At 33.6% G+C, this 19,703-nt stretch overlaps 2 protein-coding genes across 8 annotated transcripts in view; both read left to right on the top strand.

The window, feature by feature from the left end:
- Nucleotides 1–1,059: 1,059 nt before the first annotated feature.
- LOC100262823 (type I inositol polyphosphate 5-phosphatase 10) lies at nt 1,060–6,510 on the top strand. Of its 4 annotated transcripts, none has more exons than XM_010660577.3 (11): nt 1,060–1,336; nt 1,708–1,776; nt 1,991–2,066; nt 2,652–2,739; nt 2,843–2,947; nt 3,339–3,900; nt 4,017–4,210; nt 4,322–4,430; nt 4,899–5,047; nt 5,122–5,298; nt 6,235–6,510. In XM_010660577.3, the coding sequence occupies exons 2-10, from the start codon at nt 1,744–1,746 to the stop codon at nt 5,264–5,266; spliced, it is 1,461 nt and encodes a 486-aa protein (XP_010658879.1). In that variant the 5' UTR covers nt 1,060–1,336; nt 1,708–1,743; the 3' UTR covers nt 5,267–5,298; nt 6,235–6,510. The 4 variants fall into 4 exon arrangements, with proteins under 4 accessions (XP_010658879.1, XP_010658878.1, XP_019079534.1 ...); XM_010660576.3 differs by lacking the exon at nt 6,235–6,510 and adding an exon at nt 5,580–5,937 and having other exon boundaries at nt 1,061–1,336; XM_019223989.2 differs by lacking the exons at nt 1,060–1,336; nt 6,235–6,510 and adding exons at nt 1,367–1,505; nt 5,580–5,937.
- A 2,233-nt stretch (nt 6,511–8,743) lies between these two features.
- LOC100264615 (AUGMIN subunit 1) overlaps nt 8,744–19,703 on the top strand; it is a 29,509-nt gene continuing 18,549 nt past the window's right edge. For 3 of the 4 annotated variants that reach the window (XM_019223929.2, XM_059742099.1, XM_002264780.5), the window contains exons 1-6: nt 8,744–9,132; nt 9,226–9,358; nt 9,467–9,601; nt 9,692–9,815; nt 17,552–17,689; nt 17,792–17,994. In XM_019223929.2, the coding sequence (XP_019079474.1) occupies nt 8,874–9,132; nt 9,226–9,358; nt 9,467–9,601; nt 9,692–9,815; nt 17,552–17,689; nt 17,792–17,899 (897 nt within the window). In that variant the 5' untranslated portion in view covers nt 8,744–8,873 and the 3' untranslated portion in view covers nt 17,900–17,994. Of the gene's footprint in view, nt 9,133–9,225; nt 9,359–9,466; nt 9,602–9,691; nt 9,816–17,551; nt 17,701–17,791; nt 17,995–19,703 lie in introns of all 4 variants that reach the window. The other variant, XM_019223931.2, reaches the window with a different exon arrangement.

The raw sequence follows: 19,703 nt of genomic DNA, 5'->3' as shown, positions 1-19,703 counted from the left end.
GTTAAAAATTAGAATTTAGGCCAAATTTATTTGTTTATTTTATTTTTATTTTTTATGGTGAAGAAGACAAGCTATAGAAAAAAAAAAACATTTGTGAACAATTAGAATTAGAATTGTTTGTACAGAAATTGATTAGAAGAATAAGTACACATGTTATTGTTTTTTATTGACTAGTCACTCTTTTGTCCCTTATTTATGTTGGAGCGTTAGGTTTATAAACCGTGATTACAATATTATACATATTTGATGTGATACTTTACATGAGTATATTTTTTCTTTATTATTATATATCATTCACATCAATTATACAAAGTGTAGTGTATTTACACTAATTATCAGTCTTATCAACCCTTAAAACATAATAATTTTAAGAAAATTTGCCAAAAATAAAATATTCATGTCAAATTCTCTTTTTAACTTTAATGGAAAATTTTGTTTCAAATTTATATAATAATCTTAAAATAATATTATATATATTTGATGTGATACTTTACATGGGTACTTTTGTTCCTTATTATTATATATCATTCACATCGTATAGTCCATTCATACTAATTATCAGTCTCATCACCCCTTAAAACATAATAATCTTAAGAAAATTTGTCAAAAAGAGAATATTCATTTCAAATTCTTTTTTTAACTTTAATGGAAAATTTTGTTTCATTTATTTAGGAAATTTGTAAACAAGATATATCTTTTATCTATTTTTTTAACTTTAATTATTTTCTTTAATTTTATTTTGCAAAACTTGATTTTGTAACCTTCCCGATTTCACCATGTGTTACATTTTTTTTTTTTTATCACTTTTCAAGTCTAAATTTTATTGAACTAAATCACAATTTTTATTTTTATTTTTTTATCAATTTAATGGTAATTTAATTGACCAAATTTTTTTATGTATGGATGGTTCTAGTAAAAATAAAATATATACCTTTGATATGATTTTTAATAGATGAAGTGGCAGAAATTTGACTTGTTTAAGTGAATTTACGAGGTACAAGTGAAGTGTGGGAAAGAGTTATTCCCCTTTCCAAAGTTCCAAACCCTTTTTCAAAACTTTGAATTTCCAAAGACCGCAGAGTGGAGCAATCGGTTGCACGTCAAAATGAAAGACATGGAGACCTTTAACTTCCATTCTCATTACGTTTCTCAATTTTTTATGCGCTCCCGGGAAAATAAAAACAAAATACAAAATCTTTGGACAGTTGACTTTCTCGAGAAAAGCCCAGTTTGGTTGTCAACAACTTCTTTCGTTGTGGGGGATTCCATCTTTATATTTCAGATTGTTGCTTCATTATCCCATTCATGAATGTGGGGCTCTTTTGTTCTTTCCTTGGTGAATAACTCTTCTCTTTTCTTCTTTTCTGGCATATTTCACATATGATTTTAACTTTTAGAACATGGGTTTTGGCCTTTGAAGTTGGGTTTCATTTGCTTTTGGATTCACCACATTCGCTTTCCTGGATTACGAAAAGGCTGTGCTTGGTTGCACAGTGTTGGGTTTGGTATGTAATGCAACCAAAAGGGGATTTTGAATTGGAACCTCCAATCCTAATTCCATGCAGTCAAACAGGGTCTCATCACAAATTTCTATGGAAGCAGAGGGAATTTTAGGATAGTTTGCTCTCTCATTTTGTTTGCTTTTATACATTTACGGAATGGGGGAATTCTTTAGTTATTAATGGGTTTAAGTTTATGTTTGTGAAGGGTATAGATTCAGCTCTCCCCCTTTGATGATCAGAAATGGCTCTAAAGAATGGAGACAAGGGAAAAAAGGTTAGACATATATATATCTTTCTCTGGAGTTGATTTGATTTTCATGTCAGTCAATTTTGTGTGTGTCTAATTTCCTTCTAATTTTCAGTATCTTTTCTGGTTTATGGTATTCTAAGAGTTCAAGGGCATTGAGTAGTCATTGTTGTTTGATTTTGGTGCAATTAATTACCCTATGCTTTTCCTTATTTCTGATCTTTTCATATGTTTGTTTCAGTCCTTCATTCAGAAACTTTTTTCAACTATGGAAAGGACTGGAAGGAAAATGACTAAAGGGTTATTTGATTCCTCAGGTGAGTATAATGAAATCTCAGAATAGTTGCTCATCGTTGTGTGTGTGTGTGTATTTTTTACTTGTTTTTTTAGTTTCCTAATACATTATAAAAATAGAGTTTTAAATCTCCCTCAATGAGGCTGATTGTGTAAGGATATGTATATAAACATTATCTGTTCCTTTTTCAGTCAGACATATTATTCTAGTTTCTTTCTTCAAAAAGTGAATGTACTTTTCTTCATTTGAATTGAAGAATATTCCTTTTCTTAAGATCAAATGCCAAAGAAAATGTTCAAAGTACAGAAGAGAATATGCTTGGTAAGCCTAATCATGTAGAAACACGATTCGTTAAAAGGGTGTAGGAGTGAAAGGAGAAAAGAAACGGCATCATTGCACTTTGGTCGAAATTTTGAGAATATATTCATGCTTCAACTTGCCTATGTATTGTCTCTTTTCCACATCTTTGTTTGATTCCTATAAATCCCCAACCCTTAGATTTCTCTATGCCATCTGCAAAGGTAAACTGCTTAAACATCCTTCAGAAATTTATGACATTGATTTTTTCCCATTTAAAGAATTTCCCCTTCATGTTTCTAATTCACAGGAGCAAAGTCCAATCTAGACATTGGGAATCTATTTTTCTGTGGTGAAGGACCTCCTATGTCTAATGGTCAAGGTGTTGAGCCCGTCAGGTACTGAGAAGCTAATATGTTTCTTGGTTCTTTCTTCCTTATGTTCATCCCTTTCCTATGTTGCTGTTCGTTTAGATTAAATTATTTACTTTTTCATGTCCAGGGTTTTTGTAGCAACGTGGAATGTAGGAGGAAAATCTCCTCACAGTGGCCTCAATCTGGATGATTTTCTTCATGTCCATGATCAAGCTGATATATATGTTTTGGGGTATTGACTCTCTCTCTCTCTCTCTCTCTCTCTCTCTCTCTCTCTTTCACTCACTCTCTCACTTCTCACCTTTGAGCATTTAAACTTCAAGATTGCAAAAAATTAAAAAAAATAGAAATGAGAATTTGTTCTATCTGTTGTTTTTCCTCTTTTTCAGTTTTTTTCCTTTTTCCTATAACGTAAGTCTGTTGATGATTGAAACTCCTGTTTTATGTCTAATTTTCTAGAAGCAAGAATATCTGCCTCATGTATGATTTGTCTGGCTGTGTTGATCTTGGGACAAGAATGAGCTCATGCATTTGGAATACTCTTTTATTTATGCTCATACATGTTTCCATTTTGGATACTCATTTGATTTTTGCTCAATTTTTTTCTTCTTTTGAACTATCAGGTTTCAGGAAATAGTTCCATTAAATGCTGGAAATGTGCTGGTTGTAGAAGATAATGAGCCTGCAGCAAGGTGGCTACAGTTAATCAACCAGTCCTTGAACAAATCACCCGCAGTTTATGTGTTCAACAGCCCGACACATCCCCATGACAATAGATCTGTTGGTCTGAGGGGTCTAAAAACGACAGCCACAACTGGTGGCTCCCTGTTCTTCCCAAAGTACTCTCTGAAGGCTTTCAGTCAAACCTTCAGGACAGAGAGTGGAAAGAGGCTGAAAACTTGCAGTTGCACCAGTGAATTGGAAAGGAAGTATGGTAAAGATTGCTGTTTTCAGTGTCCAAAATCATCCATACGTGACGATGAATCTTCTTCAGAAGAGGATGACGAACCAAACAGCTTTTCTACTGCCTCTAGTACCAAGCACATGAAGTACAGCCTAATAGCATGCAGACAGATGGTTGGAATTTTTGTAACTATTTGGATGAAAAAGGAGCTTGTTCAGCATGTAAGCCACCTGAGGATCTCCTGCATTAGTCGTGGGATAATGGGCTGCCTTGGGAACAAGGTAAGGTTGAAGTTCAATTGGCATAGATATGCGCTGTCGTAGGTACAACATTTATGATGAAATAAGGAATGGCTTATTTTTCCATTTTAATCAAGATGTTAGTTCTCTGGCTGCAGGGTTGTATTTCTGTGAGAATGACTTTTCACCAGACAAGCTTTTGCTTTATCTGTAGTCACTTGGCATCAGGAGAAAAAGAAGGAGATGAGCTGAGACGAAATTTAGATGTCATAGAGACACTTAAAAACACTCAATTTCCAAAAATCTGCAGAACCCCTGCCAGTGGAGTGCCAGAGAAAATTCTAGATCATGAGTGAGCATCTTTGAATATCTTCCTAATAAGTTTATAATTCCTGCTTAGTCATAACTAATCTATATTTCTTATTTTTATGTTCACTAAATATCTTATTTTCCATGACATTAGGCGGGTCATATGGTTTGGGGATTTGAATTACCGGATTGCTTTGAGCTACTCTGAAACCCGGAAGCTTCTGGAGGAGAATGCCTGGGATGCGCTTCTTGACAAAGACCAGGTAGAGGATGGTCATCTGTTGCATAGATAGAACTTATAATTTTTAGATGGAGCATTTTGATACTCTCATACTCAATGGAGTTGAAATCATTCATTTGGTCTTCAGGAGCAATTTGACAGCAGATCTCTATCGCTTGGAATTGGTTCATTACTCATTACTTGCAAAATAGGTCCCTTTCATAAATTTAGCATAGCCTAACTGAAAGGGTCATTAGTCATTATTCACAAAATAGGTTTCATCATTGAAATTTGAGATCGGATAACTGAATTAATGTTTTTTAGTGGAATCCTGGAAATGACCCGAAATATGAAAAGAAAAGTACATGAATTTCATGTGTGAGGTAAAATAAATGATCCCTTTTCTCTTTTTTATGCCCAAAAACTTGGACAAGCATGGTATTTTATGCTTTGCATCTCATATTTTGTGATGTTTTCCTGCACACTCATATAGAGCTCTTCTCTCTAATAGCTCAAGATTGAAAGAGAAGCAGGACGAGTATTCAAGGGATGGCAAGAGGGGAAGATCTACTTTGCACCTACATACAAATACAGGAACAACTCAGACACTTATGCTGGTGACACTACTAAATCTAAAACCAAAAGGAGAACTCCAGCTTGGTATGTTCACATTCATCATAGGACTTGCCAAAACATGCTACATTTAAATTTAAATATGTACTTCAAACTTGTAGGTGTGATAGAATACTATGGCATGGACATGGGATACGACAACTTTCTTACATACGAGGGGAGTCCCAGTTTTCTGACCACCGACCTGTTTGTGCCACATTTCTGGTAGATGTTAATGTTCCCCACAGTAGAGCTGAAATGCTCTAATCTCCAACCAGTAAATATTTGCAGCGACAAGTGTAAGTTTGAGAATATACATTGATTAATTCTGTAGAATAGTGAGCTCAAGGGCCAGGCTCCATGATAAGCAGCTGTGAATCCCTAAGGGCAGTAAAGACCTGAAACAACAGGTAGCTTCTGGTGTAATGAGAGCTGCTTTCAGTCTTTTTGACAAATTCATTGCAGCCATTGGGACTCCACTACTTATCATGGGGCCTCTCTCTTTGATCTAGACTGGGTTTGTTTGCCTCAATATCCTTCACATCAAGAATATTTTCTGGATTTCTGCTTACTTTGCCAGGTATGGATGAAATAACTGTTAGCCATTGCAAGATTGAGGAACATGCAAACTTTACCAGTGAAGGTTTGAGAAGCTCTTGCAGTTCTGATGTGTGTTTTCTCAAGAGCCACCGTCCAATAGTTTCACTTTAATGTTGATTATAGGCAAAATTATGTTTACTAATGTCCTAAACTTGTCACATAAATATAATTTGTTTTTTTGATGCACCTCCAAGAAGAGAAAGAGGGAAAATGAGAATAGAAACCACATTGATGCTTCTCAATGAGGCAAGAGTTATCATGACTGTAATGTTCGTCTTTATTATATGCTTGAATTCTTTCGGTGTGACTTGATAATGACTACTTAACATTGTGTTTAATGTCACATTATAGAAAGGGAAATTTGTAGAGTAATGAAAGAGCATGCAAGCATGTTCTTCAAGTCCTTTCCATTGACCTTTCCAAAGTGGAGAACACATCTCCAACTCATATTCCACCCTCTGAAATTTGCCTCTCAGACCCAACTCATAGCCCACCTTCTCTTAAAAAATTCATAATCCAAGATTTGTATTTTGGGCTACTTTGGACCTTTGATTCTTCTTGCACAATACATATCTTTCTTCAGTCAAAACTGCTTTCTTACTCTGTTTTCTTCTTCCACATGCTCTGTTTTCCAGGATGCCCACAAGCCAAAGCATTTGGAAGGATATATACATAACAAGTTCTCATAGAAATGCTTAGCTTAGTGGGTTGATAGAGAATGACACGGCTGGAAAGGAATAAAGGAAAAGTTTATGAGTTTGATGATTCTCAGGAGCCAGAGAATGTGCTTAATGATCGATAGGACCTTACGCCAAACCTGTATGAGATCATTAAAGTAGATTTCTTACAGGCCAATCCTCTTTCAGAAAACTGATTGCTTTAATGAAAGGGGACAATGATGCTTTGCGTCTTCAATTCTGTACGTGGACCAAAGTCCACTTATGCTGCCTCTTTTTATCTCATAATCTATGGCTTTCAATAGAATTATTGTAAAGAATATTTTTTTTGTTTTCGAAAAATTATTCTTCATTCCATTTTGTTTTTAAAAGCGGTTTCTAGAAAATATTTGCCAAACAAGTCTATAAATTTTTAAAAATAATTTTATTATTTTTAAAAACTGAAAATGATTTTTAAATCACTCTGTAAAAAATAACTTTTAAGACTTGTTTGGGAACGTTTTCAAAACTAATTTTTAAACTCGGGATAAAAGTTTATTTTAATTTCGTTTTCTATATTTGATAATATTTTTTAAAAATAGCTTTTATGGTATTTTATTTTCAATCATTATTTATATACGTAGAATTAAATTTTTAAATAGCCAAGAAAAAGTGAAAATAATATAACAACGAAGGTATTTCTTAAAACAGTATTTTCTATCAAACATATTTTTTTTGTGTAAAAAATGGTTATTTTATTATTAAAGAAAACACTATTTAAAAAAAAACAGTTCCCAATCTTTAAAATAAGTTACTTGAAATATTTTTAGCAAAAACGTTTTTTTTTTTAAAGTGTTTTTAAAAGAATCATAAATCAAGTATTTCTCTAAAAAAAACATAAATAATTTTGTGATTATTTTCCAAAAACATTTTTCTAGATAAAAGCCCAAGGATTTCTATCAAACATATATATATTTTTTTTTGTGTGTAAAAAATGGTTATTTTATTATTAAAAACAAAGACTATTTTAAAAAAATAGTTTCCATCTCTAAAATGAGTTACTTGAAATATTTTAAATAAAAGTGTTTTCTTTTAAAGTGGTTTTAAAATAATCATATGTCAAGTATTTTTTTTTTAAAACATAAATAATTTTGTGATTATTTTTCAAAAACATTTTTCAAGATAAAAGTCGTAAGAGCTCGCGGATCAATGTTAAACACACTCTTAGAATGTATTTGTGAGTAATTCTAAAAGGATTTTTAATATTTTTAATATTTAAATAAAAAAAATTAAGTATTAAAAATATTAAAAAAAAATTTAAAGAATCATTCTCAAATTCTTAATCCGTTGGTTGGACTACAAAATATGGAAATTAATTACTTTTGGCATTTGCAAACAGGAAAGCAAGTTCAAAATGTCATGCGAACGGCGCCATTTTACTGGGTTTGAAACGACTCTCTCTCACCAACCAAACGGCAGATAGATCGGCAGATAGAGAATGACACGGCTGAAAAGGAATAAAGGAAAAGCTTATGAGTTTGATAATTCTCAGGAGCCAGAGAATGTGCTTAATGAATAATGGTCGATAGGACCTTACGCCAAACCTGTATGATATCATTAAAGTAGATTTCTTACCGGCCAATGCTCTTTCAGAAAACTGATTGCTTTAATGAAAGGGGACAATGATGCTTTGCGTCTTCAATTCTGTACGTGGACCGAAGTCCACTTATGCTGCCTCTTTTTATCTCATAATCTATGGCTTTCAATAGAATTATTATAAAGAATATTTTACTTGTTTTCTAAAAATTATTCTTCATTCCATTTTGTTTTTAAAAGCGGTTTCTAGAAAATATTTGCCAACAAGTCTATAAATTTTTAAAAATAATTTTATTATTTTTAAAAACTGAAAATGATTTTTAAATCACTCCATAAAAAATGACTTTTAAGACTTGTTTGGGAACTCAAAAATAATTTTTAAACTCAGGATAAAAATTTATTTTAATTTGGTTTTCTATATTATTAAATATTTTTTTTAAATAACTTTTATGGTACTTTATTTTCAATCATTATTTATATATGTAGAATTAAATTTTTAAATAGCCAAAAAAAAGTGAAAATAATATAACATCAAAGATATTTCTTAAAACAGTGTTTTCTATTGAATATATTTTTTTTTTTTGTAAAAAATGGTTATTTTATTATTAAAGAAAAGACTATTTTAAGAAAATAGTTCCCGTCTTTAAAATAAGTTACTTGAAAATATTTTTAGTAAAAACATTTTATTTTTAAAAGAATCATCTATCAAGTATTATTTTAGAAAAATATAAATAAATTTGTGATTATTTTTCAAGTTAAAAACTTAAAGGTTTTAGTATTTTTAACACTTGAATAATAAAAAATTTCAAGTATTAGAAATATTAAAACCGAATCACCATTAAACGGTTCTTAATCCACTGCAAAATATGGAAATTAATTACTTTTCGCATTTGCAAACAGGAAAGCAAGTTCAAAATGTCATGCAAACGGCGCCATTTTACTAGGTTTGAAACGACGCTCTCTCACGGACCAAACGGCAGATAGATCGTCTCACCCGTGTCGTAGAAACTGAGAAATCAGCAATGAGTGACAACATTTCAGGAAGCGATCCTTCGGTAATAGAAATCGAAAGCAATTTTGATAGCGGTCGAATCTCAGATGTGAAAGCATGGCTAGCCTCTCAATACGATGCCGCCGGCAAAGACGTCCCTGATTTCGAATACACTCCTCGAACCATCGGTCGTCTCCACAACCTCTCAACTCTCTCCCAAGCCAAAACCCAAGCTGCCGGCATACTAGCCACCGATTTCCGCCAAAAAGCCGCCGAATATCGTTGCCAAGGTTCTTTTTAATTTCATTATCTGCCTTCATTTCATATTATTTATATTATCTTGTTGTTGAAGCAACGTTTTTTGAAAATTTGGTGAACTGTAGCGGCTAGGGTTAGGGAGATATTGGAGAATGTGGGATTGCCACAAGAGGGTTTGCCTTCAAATGTGGTTGCCTCAGCGCAGTGTCTTGCGAATGTGGCAAATTTGTTGAATACAAGAGATACTGAATTGAGTAGGTGGGTTGGGTTTTTGTTAATATTCCATTACCGATGTTCTTTATTATTATTATTTTTTTTCCTGCTTTTAGGATTTTGGGTTTTATATGAGGGGAGATGTGGATTCAGTTTTCTTGTAGCAATGGGGGACATGTCTTTGAGGAAATCTGAAGTGGAGGAGAAGAGGGCTAAAGTGCAGAAGGAGTCCAAAATTCTTCTTGATTACACCCGAAAAGCAATTGCAAGGATGACTTATTTGAAAAGGTCAGTTCTAAAGGGTTCTGTTTATGTGTTTGTGTCAATTTGGGTTTGTTGGTGAAATTCTTAATTTATAGTTGGAAATGCTTTTGGTAGAATTCTTGGACAGCTGGAAGATGATGTAGCTCCATGTGAGGCTCAGATGGAAAATTGGAAGACAAACTTGGCAATAATGGCATCAAAAGAGCGACAATACCTGCAGCAATATCGTAACTATAAGGTACTACCACTGTGATTTCGGTAGTTTATTGTTGTGCCACTGAATTTCTCATTGTCTTGACTCTTCTTACCTGGTTGAGATAGCTTGTTTGTTTAGGTTTGGGAATTATTATCAGACATGAGCTGAAAATATTGGTATGGTTAATGCAACATTGTCATGCTGATCCTAGTGTGGTTGAGTCAGCTAGGTGTCAATACATTTTTTTATTGAGAGGGTTCGATTTGGAAGTGCCTCGTGCATCTGTCAGTCTTTGGGAAGAGAATTGGTTAGATTACTCAATTGGAAACAAGTTGTCACAGATTTTACTAATGAGACATGGGTTGTATGAGATTACTTTTCAAGTACTATACTGATTTTGAATTTGTCCTACTTTGTGCCATTCATAACTGATAATAGTTTGTCGAGATGTTTCGTAAAAGCTCAAGTTGTTAGTTATCTGGAGTCTACATCAGAAAGTTCTTATAGCAATTTTAAGGGATATTTCAGAATGCTGTGCATATAAATAGTTATTAGATCTCATATGCTCTCGATTAGTGAGATAGGTGTACAGCGGTATAAAATGTAAGTCTTTATGCATGTAAGCAAACATCATACTTCACTTTGTTTTATGGGCCATTCAATCACTACTGATTTGAAGTTTGATTTGGTAGGAAATCTGTTGATCTTTTATATTGGGGTCTTCAAACATTGGCTTGATTTTCCATGTAGTTTGTAAGGAGAAAAAGTTGACTGGAGATGCATGTTATTTTAGGGTATGTTTAGGCCATTGCTTGTTTTTAGATCAAAATACTGGAGAAGGTAATCATATGCAAGAAGGTCAAAAAGAAGGAAGATAAGAGTTGAGACTGTGGATCATAATCCCAAATCTGGCATTACCACTAAGCTGGGTAGCACTGACAATTCTACTAGGGAGCAGTTAGCAGTGGCTATGTTGGACATGTGTCTGATGCTTCTCCCACACATTTTCCATGATAAAAAGGGCATGTTTGGCATGTATGCACTGCGTCACCATGTTTTCTGTGAACAGCATTAATGATCAATATCCCTCGACATGTGCAAGCTAACTAAGGAGACAATTTGTGGGAGAACTTGATAATGAGGGTGAAGAATTTTTAGATTTATATTATAAAGTTTTGGGGCACCATTTTGCAAGCACTTTTAAAATATTCTCCTAATTTACCTATAAAAAAAAATAAAAACTATAATGTTTTGGGGCCAAGCGATGGCCCCTTGGGATTGATCGACCTGCATTGGAGCACCCTTTCCTTGATCTTACCTCTTTGGCATTCTTGAGACATGAAAATGAGTACACTCCTTGGATACACAGTGGACTGTTGACTTCCTGTTTCTCTTTATTATACAAAGAGTTAAATATGATAGAGTGAAAAAGCAGTGAGTGCATGGGTGAGTATGTGAGTGAGTGAAAAAGCAGTGAGTGTCTATGAGTATGCATGAGAGAGAGTGTGAGTGGCATTCTTGAAACATAAAAATGAGTACACTCCTTGGATGCACATTGGACTTTTGACACTGTGTCTGCCTATCATACAAAGAGTTAAATATAAGAGTGAAAAAGCAGTGAGTGTGTGTGTATGAGTATGTGAGGGAGAGAGAGCGTGAATTCTTCCTTTGTGAAATTTGGCAAGGCAAATAAAACAAATTTGTTGTTCTTTTCTTAGAGAGAGAGTTCTGCAAAAAAAGCTTTGATGCTCTTTTTTTTTTTTGGATAGGCAAAAGGAGAAAAAATATATATTAAAGGTACCTAAGCAAATGGCACAACAAAGTAAATGCTATTAAAATATTTGATGCCACTTGCAATGCTAACGTATTTGTAGAAGAATAGAAAGATAAAACTATTCACACAAATGTAGATAGGGTTTTTACGTAGTTTGGGTAACCATATCTTCATTCATAGATAAGAGAAAATCATTTTACTTTACCATAAAGAGTATTACAGAGTACCAAAAAAAGGAAAAAAAAACACATACAACTATTGAATCATGAAGCATTATGTATTTCCTTGCTTTTTGTATCAACATTAGAATCACAAGCTCTTGTTCACTAAGTGTCTCCCACTCTTCTTCACATCTCTACCTACTTGATATAAGCTTTACTTGCCCATTTCCATATAATAACTTTTTCCCCCATGACCTATAATATTAATAGAATCTATCTAACAATTTTGTAATTCTATAAGAAAACAAATTTTAAAAGGAAATACAAATATATAAAAATGCTCTATTTCACATCTCTACATACTATTGATGCCTAAAACATCCTTAAGTTTTCCTACTCCTTGTATCTAGACCCTAAACCACGAGCCTTTGCTCCATTGAGTGTTTTTCACTTTTCTTTGCATCTTTGCATCTTTGCCTACTCAGTATAGGCTTTACATGCTCATCTCTATCTCACAATTTTTTTCCCTCATGATTTATAATATTTATAACGTATTCCAAACAATTTTCCTTATTGTATGAGAAACTTATTTCCATATTGAATTGTAAATATATAAAATATTTGATTCAATATTCTTTTACCAAAAAGAATGTATATTGAATAAAAATTTTGAGATATTTTCTAATAATTTCCACCTTGGATCAAATTCCATCTTTATGTAATATTTGTGCAATGCGCACTTGCCTTTATAGATGCACACAACTAAACTAATTTACCACATTGGGGAACTTATTTGAATTAAATTCTTACTCCATACCATGACTTTTTGGTGCACCACAATCTCTTTTGTGTGTGCCATAGACACTCCTTATTCAATGGATTCAAATTGTTCAACCACTTAACTATTCTACCTTTCAAAATCTAATAAAGTGTATGGGAAATACTACGCTTGTTCCAGATAATAAAGTACATACTCTATGTATCACTTTTCACTGGAAGAACAAATGACTCCACCATCAACCAAAATTCCTTTTGCAATCCTCTTGTGTATTCCACTCTCCTTGATTTTTCCAGAGCCTCAATCTTATATTCTTTTAGAAATTTGGACTTGGCCTTTGATACCACTTGTTTTTTTATTGATTTTTTTCCTTTATTTAGGATGTATTCAAGTGTCCATGTATGTTATTGATGTCCTTTTTAAGAGTCCCCTTATTTTTTTTTATAGGTAAATTTTTGTCCTCATTGGGACTTGAACCTAGAACCTCCCACAAACTCTTCCCATCCCTCTACCACTTGAGTCGAGCCTCAAGCAACAGAGTCCTATATTCTAGGACTTGTGAGTGTGAACGATGAACCTAGCTGAGACCCACACCAAATCCATGCAAGAAAGCTCTCTATTATACAAAGAGTTCAAGATGGTCTCTCTCTCTCTCTCTCTCATACACACATACTCACTACTCTCTCTCTCTCAGTCATACACACACATAATGCTCTCTCTCTCTATCATACGCACACATAATGCTATCTCTCTTGGTTATACACACTATGCTCTCTCTCTCTCTCACTCTCTCATACACACACATAATGGTCTTTCTCTTTGTTATACACACATATGGTCTCTCTCTCATACACACATACCCATTGCAATTCTTTAAGAATTTATTCTGTTAGTTTGTCTATTAGTTCCTTATTTGTGTGCATGTGATAGATTCCCTCCTAAACAAATTTGAGTATTCATTAATATCAAATCTTCTGTATCATTGAAATCCTTTAGGAGGTAATTTTTTTTATTTTAATATATGTAATTCAAGATTTATTAAGAAAGAAACTTCTTTATTTTATTTTTTTCAATGAGGACATGCAACCAAATAAATAGGAGAGAATGGCTACAAGATTGCTATCAAATCTCCTTGATACAAGGAATAAAATGCCATCCCTATAAAGTAGGGATATACATGGAAAAAATGAGATTTGAAATATTTATTCCTTATCTCTTTATTAACTAATCAACTAATCCCTACAAAATAAGGATTTTTATTTTGAAATCCTGGAGGATTTTATTTTGAAATCCTATACTCCCTCTTAAGTTGGGAAATAGATATCAATCATTCCCAGCTTGGATATCAAGTCTTCAAATTTGACACATGGAAGAGCCTTTGTGACAATATCAGCAACTTGGAGCCTTGTTGGAGTGTGAGTCAACTCGAGTATCCCTTCTTTGACCTTTTCTTTGATGAAGTGATGATCAAGTTCCACGTGTTTGGTTCTATCATGATGAACCAGATTTTTTGTAATACTAATTACTGCTTGATTATCATGGAAAATACGCATTAACCCTTTAGTTTCAATTTGTAATTCTCCAAGCAACCTTTTTAACCACATTCCTTCACAAATGCCTTGAGCTAGAGCTTTGAACTCTACCTCAGCATTGCTTCTTGCTACTAGTAATTGTTTTCTACTTCTCCAAGTTACTAAATTTCCCCAAATATAGGTACAATACCCAGTTGTAGATCTTTAGTCATCTACAGATCTTGCCCAATCTGCATCAGAATAAACTTCAACCCCCCTATTGGATCATTTTTGGAAAAATAAACCTTTTCTTGGTGTCATCTTTAAATACCGAAGAATTTTGTATACAACTATAAAATGCTCTTCATTTGGATTATTCATGTATTGACTTACAACACTCACTGAAAAACCTATGTTAGGTTGTGTATGTGATAGGTAAATACCCACAAGGAGTTAATATCTCCCTTTGTCAATTGGCGGACTATTTGTCATTAGTCCAACTTTAGAGGTTGATTCCGTGGGTGTGTCTAAAGGCTTGCACCTTATCATCCTTGTTTCCTTTAGTAAGTCTAGTATGTACTTTCATTGAGACATAACAATATCCCTTTTTGAGCGAGCTACCTCCATATCTAGGAAATATTTGAGATTTCATAGGTCCTTAACCTTAATTTCAAACTCTCTGGCCAACACTTCCTTCAATCTTCGTACTTCATCTGTATTGATTCCCAATCACAATAATATCATCGACATAGACAATGAGAATGGCTATCTTTCCATCATTTGAATGTTTGGTGAATAAGGTATGATCAGCCTGCCCTTGTGTGTACCCTTCACAACCCTTGTGAACCTATCAAACCATGCTTTAGGAGACTATTTAAGTCCATATAGAGACTTTTGAAGCTTGCAAACTTTTCCAATATTGGCACTATTTTCAAATCTCTGAGGGATTTCCATGTAGATTTCATCTTCTAGGTCTCCATTGAGAAAAACATTTTTGACATCCATTTGTTGAAGAGACCAATCCAGATTGGTTGTAAGTGTGACAACAGTACTTTTACGGTATCAATTTTGGCTACGGGAGCAAATGTCTCCTAATAGTCTATATCATATGTTTGAGTAAATCCCTTAGCAACAAGTTTGGCTTTATACTGTTATATGCTTTCACTGGTTTGTACTTAATAGTGAAAATCCATTTACAACCAACTGGATACTTTCCTTTGTGAAAATCTAACAGTTTCCAAGTTCCATTCTTTTTTATAGCCTTGATTTTATCACCAATTGTTTGTTTCCACTCAGGTTTTTGTAGGGCTTCATGGATACTCTTTGGGATCTCTACATTTGACAGATTAGTAACAAAAGCATAATACCGTGGGGATAATCGGTCATAAGAAATGAAGTTAGGACAATCTAAGAGCAATGGGTATATCAAGATCATCAGGACCATCACTACTATGAGGATAATTTGTCATAAGAAATGAAGTTAGAGATTGGGTGCTGAGTACACAACCTCACACCTTTCCTAAGAGCAATGGGTATATCAAGATCAGCAAGAGCATCACTAACTTGAGTGTTATGAATTTTACCTAGACTTTCGGATTTAGATCGGATTCTTAGTTTTGCTCAGGTTGAGTGTGGTACTCTAATTCCTCTTGAGGTCGCTTCCTCCTTAAGTGAACATGTAACTTAGTTTCTCTTGCATGTTGTGTATGAGTGGGTGTGGATGGAGTGCGTAAAGGCTCAAAAGACTCGAGTGGCTCAGATGGCTCAGGTAGAGGTTGATTGATAGGAATACTTGGTTCAAACCTATGAGATAATTCTTCTTGAACCCAAAAATTCCATTCTTGTAAATTTTCCTCCCCCAAAATGGGATTTTTGGTGTAAAGGGTTGTTTTTCAAAGAAGGTGACATCCAAGTTAACATAAAATTTCCTAGTGATAGGTGAATAGCACTTATACCCTGTTTGTGTAGGAGGGTAGCCAAGGAATAGACATTTGGTGGCCTTCAGATCGAGCTTACTATGATGATGATCATATATGTGAACAAAGGCCATACATCCAAAAAGTTTGGGTGGTAAGGTGAACATAAAGTGTGCATCAGGATAGTTTTGAAGTTTCTAGAGTGGTGTTTGGAGTTGAAGAGTTTTAAAGGGCATTCTATTGATAAGGTATGCAGATGTGAGATTGACTTCACCCCAAAAAATTTTAGGCACATTCATGGTAAACATGATTGATCTCGCAACATCAAGAACGTGTCTATTTTTCTGCTTGGCCACACATTTTGTTGAGGGGTATCAATACAAGAACTTTGATGAATTATTCCTTGGTTCACAAAGTATCCTCCTAGATTTGAATTAAAATATTCTCAGGCATTATCAAATCTAAAAATTTTGACTTTTGCCTGAAACTCATTTTGGATCATATTATGAAATCTTTTAAAAATGGGACCAACTTCAGATTTTTCTTTCATTAAGCAAACCCATGTAACCCTAGTATGATCATCAATAAAAGATACAAACTATCTAGATCCTATGACATTATTGATTTCAAAGGGATCCCAAATGTCACTACGGAAAACTGGTTCTTGCATGTTTTGACAGTTGACAAATTTGACATTGAAAAGACTTAGCATTGGAATTTTTAAATAACTTTGGAAACAAGTTTTTCAGGTACAAAAAATTTGGATGTCCTAATCTATAGTGCCACAACTTGATGACACTATCATTATTTGGAGAATTAAAGGGAATAGAAAAAGACGCACTACATGTAATTTGAGTTTGTTTCTTAGGACTATTAAGAACCTCAAGAAGATAGTCCTGCACATTCCTTAGCATTGCCAATCATCCTCCCCGATTCCAAGCCTTGAAATTCACAATGTGTTGAATAAAAGTTAGTGACAATTTAAGTCTTTGGAAAGCTTGCTAATTGATAGTAGATTGCAGATAATATTAGGAACCAATAAGACTGATTTTAGAATTAAGTCTTTAGTGAGACATATTGATCCTATTCCCACCACCTTGGACATAGAACCATCAGCAATACGAACTATAAAGTTCTCAGAACACAAGTTGTAATTGTGAAGTAAATCAACATTACCAGTCATATGGTTGGAAGCCTCCGAGTCTATTATCCATTGGTTATTCTTCTCCTTTTGAGAGCTCTAGGCAATTGAAAAACTACCTTTTTGAGCAACCAAAGCTGCTGCTGTTGAGTTTGTTTGGGAAGCGGCAATCTGAGAGATTAATTTCTGAATAATCTTTACTTGTTCTTTGCTGAAAAGTGTGGACTTCTCAGTTGTCTGCTACAGTAAGTACTTAATTCTGAAATCCTACAGTAATTAAACTTGGAATCTTGCACCAAACTCTTGCAACCTGAAGACTAGTAAGTACTTAATTCTGCTTATGTAAAAATTGTTTGATTTTCCAGGCCATTTTTTGTTGCCATTAAATTGTTGTTTATCTATTTATTGAGCATGCATTGTTGAATTTATATCTTACAAGATCTTTATATCTAAATTTATTTTGTGCATTTTCATTCTAAATAGCTCTCTGTGAGCAGGCATTACTTAATCGTGTGGGCTACACCCCAGAGATCAGCCATGGGGTGTTGGTTGAAATGGCTGAGCACAGGAAGGATTTGGAGAAGAAAACAAAGCCCATCCTTGATACTTTGAGAAGCTACCAGGACTTGCCTCCTGTAATCAATTGGTTACTATGATCAACAAAGCTTCACTTTTACACATCTCTTGCATATTTTTTACAGGAAAATAGTCAGATTAAATTCTTGCTTTTTCTGCAGGATAAAGCCTTGGCTGCTCTAGCCATTGAGGACAAGAAAATGCAGTATGCTGCTGCAGAGAAGCGCCTTGAAGATGTGTTGCAATCAGCTCTTGCCACTTCTGAGTAACATGCCAGAGCTTGTTCCTCCTGTATCACATGAGTCCCTAACACAGATACTCAGGTTGCTGTCTTGGCTTCGTCTGTCTAGCCAAGCTAATGCAGGTAGGTGTTCACTCTTGATCCCCAACTATCTTCTTTGTGGAAGATTTTGTTTCTTTCTTCATCATTTGTTGAAATCTATCATGTAAAAATCCCAACTTTCTGGTATAGAAGTTCAAACACAAGCACAATGGTTCATCAGTACCAGTTTCTACTTATATTAGGAACCATGTGATTGGGATGGCATGAAACATAACAATATCATTGTTTTCCCTTTTTTTTGGAAGATTAGCCAATTCTGTCCAATTGACAATAGCAAAGAATTCTAATTGCAAGTCACCCACTTAGAAAGTTGCCTTATGGCAGTTTATATGTGGCAGTCAAGTTCCACACTCTAGAGAATCGGTCAAGAATCTGTTTTCCTTAATTAGAGTTTTTGGTTATAATTGTATATTCGATGATTGATTTGATTTCTGTAATGTATTAGTCAGGATATTATAGGAAATTAGGTGTATTAGTTGTAAAGATACATTAGTCTTCATAGCCTAGCCGATAGTCTCTATTTCCTTTTTTATTCTTAGCAATATTGTGTATATATTCAGCCCTATATATACCAATTTTGAAATCAATGAAAAATTTGGAAATCTTTTCCTAAGAAAACCAAGGATGAAATTTTCGGATAATTTCGATAAAATTTCGTGTATCGACGACCGACAACCGATGAAACAAAACAAGTAGGCGAAAAATCGACGGGGTGATTTTTAGGAAAAATTAGGCCGAAATTTCGGCATTTACCAATTAATCGACGAAGTAGGGAAAATATCTCCAGTTGTTGACATTTTTCCAGTGAAATTTTGGAAATTTCTGCCAGATTTCGCCAAAAAAAATGTTGCTAGCTCTAACACAGGCCACCTCCAACATGGGCCGAGCTGCAAATCAAAGCTCAAAATGCCTTATTTTCTACTTGTAGTTGAGGGGACTCAAAGCCGAAACAAAATATTTAACCTACACCTAGGAGCAAGCTCGACCATTTTAAACATATTACACCATAATATGTATATATATATTCAAATTTATCATATAAAAAAATTTTTAAAAAAATATTTTAAAGAACAAATTAATTATAATTATTTTATAATTAAATGAAAATTTTTCATTTAATTAATTACTAAAAATATAAAAATTATCATGATAACTTTCTTTATAGTGTGTTTAGTATTATTAATATATTAATTAAATATTAAAAAATATACATATATCATCGTTTATTTTATATCATTTAATACAATTGAATTAAATGTATCATAATTTTAATATTAAATATATTTTAAAATTAGACATATTATAATCAAATATAATAAATTATATCATACATATATCAAATTATTTAACAAAACAACTTTAAAATGTCTATTATACTTCTAATTACATTTCTATGAGATTTTTCTTACATTGACATGAGTTTTGATGAATTTTAGGCTTATCAATTTTTTTTTTTTAAATATCCGTCAATATATCTCCGATATATCTGTAAAATCGAAGTACCGATATATTCATAATTACTAATATTTTCATCCTTAAAGAAAATCACATGTTGTCAGAGCCGAATATTCAGTCAGAGAGTGAGTGATATCGTCATCTTCCTGAAAGAGAGATGGCGGAGAAAGGAGTTGAGGCAGGAGAGAAGCTGGCGACCAGTTCAAATCCCTCTCCCACTGAAAACCCAGTGATTCAGAAAACAACCCATAAGTTGAACAGAGAAAATTTTCTCC

The sequence above is a fragment of the Vitis vinifera genome, chromosome 13 (assembly GCF_030704535.1).
Source record: "Vitis vinifera cultivar Pinot Noir 40024 chromosome 13, ASM3070453v1".
Classification (NCBI taxonomy): domain Eukaryota; kingdom Viridiplantae; phylum Streptophyta; class Magnoliopsida; order Vitales; family Vitaceae; genus Vitis; species Vitis vinifera.
This window is presented reverse-complemented; position numbering and strand designations above follow the sequence as displayed.